This window comes from Staurois parvus, unplaced genomic scaffold (genome assembly GCF_062004578.1).
Source record: "Staurois parvus isolate SC_StPar_1 unplaced genomic scaffold, SC_StPar_1.0 ptg000205l, whole genome shotgun sequence".
Lineage (NCBI taxonomy): Eukaryota > Metazoa > Chordata > Amphibia > Anura > Ranidae > Staurois > Staurois parvus.
Window position 1 is genome coordinate 7,363,445 of NW_028318001.1, and position 5,147 is coordinate 7,368,591.

At 38.1% G+C, this 5,147-nt stretch overlaps 1 protein-coding gene across 1 annotated transcript; it reads left to right on the forward strand.

The window, feature by feature from the left end:
• The first annotated feature begins 695 nt into the window (after positions 1-695).
• Positions 696-3,970, forward strand: LOC149461348 (transcription factor Sox-17-alpha-like). Its single transcript, XM_089678478.1, has 2 exons — positions 696-1,012; positions 2,736-3,970. The coding sequence occupies exons 1-2, from the start codon at positions 733-735 to the stop codon at positions 3,611-3,613; spliced, it is 1,158 nt and encodes a 385-aa protein (XP_089534604.1). The 5' UTR covers positions 696-732; the 3' UTR covers positions 3,614-3,970.
• Positions 3,971-5,147: the final 1,177 nt, after the last annotated feature.

Below are 5,147 nucleotides of genomic sequence, written 5' to 3' on the forward strand. Positions count from 1 at the left end.
TTTCAAGAACCCAGGGGAGGACTGACAACTCATGGGGCCCCCAGGGGATCATGGGGCCCCTTTGTCCTTGCCCAAACTCATAAAAGCCTATAAAAAAAGGTACCAGGGGCATCTCATTGGGCCCCCTACTGACCTCGGGCCCTCAGGCAGTGCCCGAGTTTCCAAATGGTCAGTCTGACCCTGCAAGAACCTCTTGCCATGTTTTTGAAGATCAGCTCTAATTTTTGACAATGGTGTGGATCCTCTGTGTTACCCTCTGTATCTCGAGACTTTCTATACATGACATTCCTCCCAGCCATCCTGGATCGGGGTATTATGCTCTAATATTTGGGACGCAGACGGTTATTAGCAGCGATGAATATGACGCATCCAGGAGAGTGTGAACAGTCTGATCGGAGATTATTTCTGCTTTTTACAAAGGTGACAAATCTGACGGAGGTGACGACAAGATGTATACAGTGTGATGAGAGTCAGAATTGATTTCTGGGCAGTAAAAGGAATATTCCACACCTCGGCAGTGCAGGTGTCACTTTCAGGGTCCAGGGGGCGGGGTCACATCCTCACGGCGCCAGAAGCATCAGCCTAGTCCGAACACCCGCCCTTCACACCTTTCCAAGGCAGCCCCCGCTCGCTGATTGGCCGTCCGTGTGGTTATAGACGGTAGGGGGTGTCCTCGGGGCAGACAGGAGTCCCAGCAGAGCGAGCTGAGCACAGCGATCATCTTCTCTAGACATGAGCAGCCCTGACGGTGGATACGCCAGTGACGACCAGATCCAAGGAAAGAGCTCCGTGCTGCCAATGATGATGCCCGGCCTGGGTCAGTGCCAGTGGACGGATACCATGGAGGCCAAAGTCAAGTGCGAACCGGGATCTGCCAGCAGCAGCAGGGGCAAAGCCGAGACTCGGATCCGCCGTCCGATGAATGCCTTCATGGTGTGGGCGAAAGATGAGCGAAAGAGACTGGCCCAACAGAACCCGGACCTGCACAATGCCGAACTCAGCAAAATGCTCGGTAAGACAACTCCCTGCTACACCTCAGGAGCTTTCTTTTACTATCAAAACTCTACATTTGTAAATGATTGCTTCTCATAAATGAATGCATTATGATTACTTGTCATTATTAATGCTAATCACATATTAAACTATGATCAATGCTTATCATACACGTAAATCTAATGATGACATTGGTTCTTGTTCAGGACCTTTAAATTCCAGTCCCTACACTTCTATAGGTTTAGGTTCATTCCAATGACACTTCTATTTCTTTTTTGTTACAATATATTGTTGCGCTGTAGTTCCCATTACTTAGATTTTTAATGGCAGTATGCATAGTGATCATTTTGTTATAATTTAATATATTGCAAACTATTAATCCTTAGTAGTTTGGATGTGAGATACTTTCGAAGATAAGAGCGTGCCCCGCATGATAGGTTTAAACAATTCGATACAATTTTGTTAAAATTCTCAAAGTTATGCTTTATTATATATTACTATAGTAGTAGTTTGGCCGTGAGATGTCAAAAGATGGTGTTAAGTTATTTTTAAATCTGTAAAGTAATTTCTCTAGACATAGAGCTGCTCATACTAGGCAGTTATAATATTAACAAGATCACTACTTGATCAGTATTAGGCGCTAATAAAAGTCTTCATATCATAAAGATTGTAATAATTATTAGTTTGCAAGGTTATTTTAAAAACCTTTGGAATTCTTTTCTTTATTCTCTATTCCAGTATTATGTATTAAGCTGCACATACAATGCAGTTATAATGTTACCAAGATGACTACATATACATTTTCTATAAGCAGTATTACACACATATAGAGTACTTGTACATAAAGATTGTAATTAAAAAAACAAAAACCTACATTTGTAGTAAATAAATAATTTTGTTCCCAAGGGAATACTTTATGGTAACTTTATACTAATAATTATACTGTTTATGTAGTTTATTCTGATTACATTGCACAGGATATTTAGAAAAAAAAAAACCTTTGCAGCCTATTATTGGAATTATTTTTCTAATAATCATTAATTTATAATTAATTTATAGTTTTTAATTCCTAATTCTCTAATCCAGGGGCTGGCTGTGTATTGAAATAGAATAAGAATTGGTATGTTATGATATGTACTGGGTTGTTCTGCTCTATACTTAATATTACTACGTTTTTGTTGAAAAATATACTACATTTATACCGGTATATAGGATATAAAACAAAACTGAATAATACTATAATACTACTATACATTGTTAAAAATATACTTTATATATAAGGTATAAAAAACTGGAAATAATTGTTTTCTGCTAATATATATTATATATATATATATATATATATATATATGATATAAAAAAACTGGGGGTTATTTACTAAATCTGGAGAGGTATGCAATTAGTTTTTTTTCTTTTGTCAAAGCATAATTGAACAAGTAGAAGTTAGAAGCTGATTGGCAACCATGCCATCAGCTGGACCAGATTCTGAGTTTACCAGTTTAGTTTAAAAAAACCCTGAATATTACTGATTGGTTTCTGTTAAAATATGTATATGTATATATATATATATATATATATATATATATATATATATATATATATAAAATTAAAAAAAAAACTAAAGTGAATAATATTAAATTGTACTGTAAATGGGGCTCTTAATCACCAAAGTATTAGCCCACTTTATGTGATGATATGTGCTGTTCTCATCATCATGCTGATCGGTTTCTTTTGATTTGCAGGGAAGTCCTGGAAGTCTCTGACCCTGGCAGAGAAGCGTCCATTTGTGGAAGAAGCAGAGAGACTGAGGGTACAGCACATGCAGGACCACCCCAATTACAAGTACAGACCAAGGAGGAGGAAACAGGTGAAGAGGATGAAGAGGGCAGACAATGGATTCATGCACATGTCAGAGCAGGCTGACCCAGTAGTCCTGGGTACTGATGGGAGGATGTGTGTGGACAGCTTTAATCTGAGCTACCCGGAACCACCCTATCACCACCACCACCATGCTCAGCATCCTCAGAGCAGCCACTATAGGGAGTCTCAGGTAATGGGTGCCAATTATGATGGCTACAACTTGCCCACCCCTGAGACTTCTCCCCTGGACATGGCAGAAAATGACTCTGTGTTCTTCACCTCTTCAGTCCAGGAGGAATGCCAGGTAATGCCTTACAGCTACAGTGCTGCATACCCTTCCCACCAGCAAAGTTCTGCCAACAGCATACTTGCCAGGCAGATGGCACAGACTGAGCAAATGGGGCAAGGCAGCCCTGTGCAGAGCATGATGGGATGCCAGAGCCCACCACAAATGTATTACGGCCAAATGTACATTCCCAGTACTGGAAGACATAATGCCGTGGCACAAAGTGGGCAGCCATCCCCTCCTCCAGAATCCCAGCAGATGGCCAGAGCAGAGCAGGTGCAGCCACCTGAAATGATGGCTGAGGTGGACAGGACTGAGTTTGAGCAGTATCTGAGTTATGTGCCAAAGGCAGACATAGGCGTGCATTACCATGGACAGGAGCAGCCTGGGATCAATTCAGAGAATGGCCTGATATCCTCTGTCCTGTCTGATGCCAGCACTGCTGTCTACTACTGCAATTATTCCAATGTATGAGATACACTCCACATTTATCTGCTGCAACAGTGTCATCAAAATGATTTCCAGCTGAGGAATCATATGCCATTCAAGTCGTTTCAGACTTTGGACTGTTTAGGAAAAACTATAAATACCATGTAGCGATTAATTTATGTAAATTATTACATATGAACTGCTATGTCTTTACCAGTAGAACTCATTGAGATCAAATTACATTTGATCTTCAGTCTTCATTGAATGCAATGCAACCTAATTTCATTATTGTGTACATGTACACATACCTTTGTATAAAGCGATGATTTGTTTTTTATATACAAGACAGATTTTTTTTTATGATTTTATTTTGCACTTTTACAAATAAAAGATTTAATATGACCAGTCTTGTCATGATTTGCCTTTCTCCTAAATTAACTAAGATTGCATTTTTACTGTTAGAATAATAATTATACAGGATTTATATAGCACCAACAGTTTGCACACCTCTTTAAAGAATAAAGGGAGACGGTACTGTTACAATACAATTCAAATCCCTTCTAAAGGGAAGGGATTTCCCAGTTATAGTTACAATTTTCTGTTTTGTTCTATCTATGGAAAAACACTGAACTAGAAATGGTGGTAAAGTCTTCAAAATGTTCTAAATAATTGCTAGTTCAGATTTCTTAAAGATACAGGGTCTGACAAGTGAAATTTGATTGGTAACTCTAGGTCTTTATAGTTCTCAATGTATAATTGCTCTCTGCATTGTATTTTTAATTTGTAATAATTACTGGGACACAGGCTGGGGGTATTTAAGTCTAATTTTATGCTTGTTTTTATGCTTCCAGAACTTAGGCTTTCCTTTTCTGGTGTCTTGTATATCTTTAAAATGTCAAGTATTTGTTTAAAAATGTTTATTGCACTATACAGTTTAAAAATTCATTCATGTGTGTACTGTAAGTTTGATACAATGTATTTCGGCATCATCTCCCAAAGATTGCTACAGATGACCTGAATTACATATAAAACACTGATTTCATAGGTACTGTTAGACCAGTAATTGGTTAACTTTCTCAATGGTGATCTCTTTCTTGGGAACAGCTGTTTGTCCCCCCTGTTATTTTGGATTATGTTAATATTACAAGGACAGCAATGCGAACATACATCAATCATACATGCTACTTGTGTTCATTCTTCATACATGTCATTTAGCAGATAATGGGACTAAAATAATGTTGTGCTGTGTCCCCATATAGGGCTAGCAGAGGTAAGCCATTGAATCTATGGCTCATTACAAGTTACAGCAAACCCAGCAACTGGATTTCAGGGATGACATTAACCACTTGCACTTTCTTTTGGTGATATTTGATTGCCTATGCATTTTTTATTTTTTGCACTGACAATTTTGAGAAAAAAACAATATTTTTGACTTTTTGCTATTAAACATGTCCAGTCAAAAAAAATTAAATCAAATTTCATCATAATTTTAGCCAAAATGTGTTCTGCTACATGCCTTCTCTAAAAAAAAAATCCTAATGCATGTAAATTAATTGGTTTATGTGAAAGTTATAGCATT

Bases quoted from the DNA above. Each gene is read 5' to 3' on its own strand.
- LOC149461348 (XM_089678478.1), top strand. From the start codon at position 733: ATGAGCAGCCCTGACGGTGGATACGCCAGTGACGACCAGATCCAAGGA. The intron at 1,013-2,735 runs GTAAGACAACTC...TTTGATTTGCAG, and splicing joins CGAACTCAGCAAAATGCTCG to GGAAGTCCTGGAAGTCTCTG.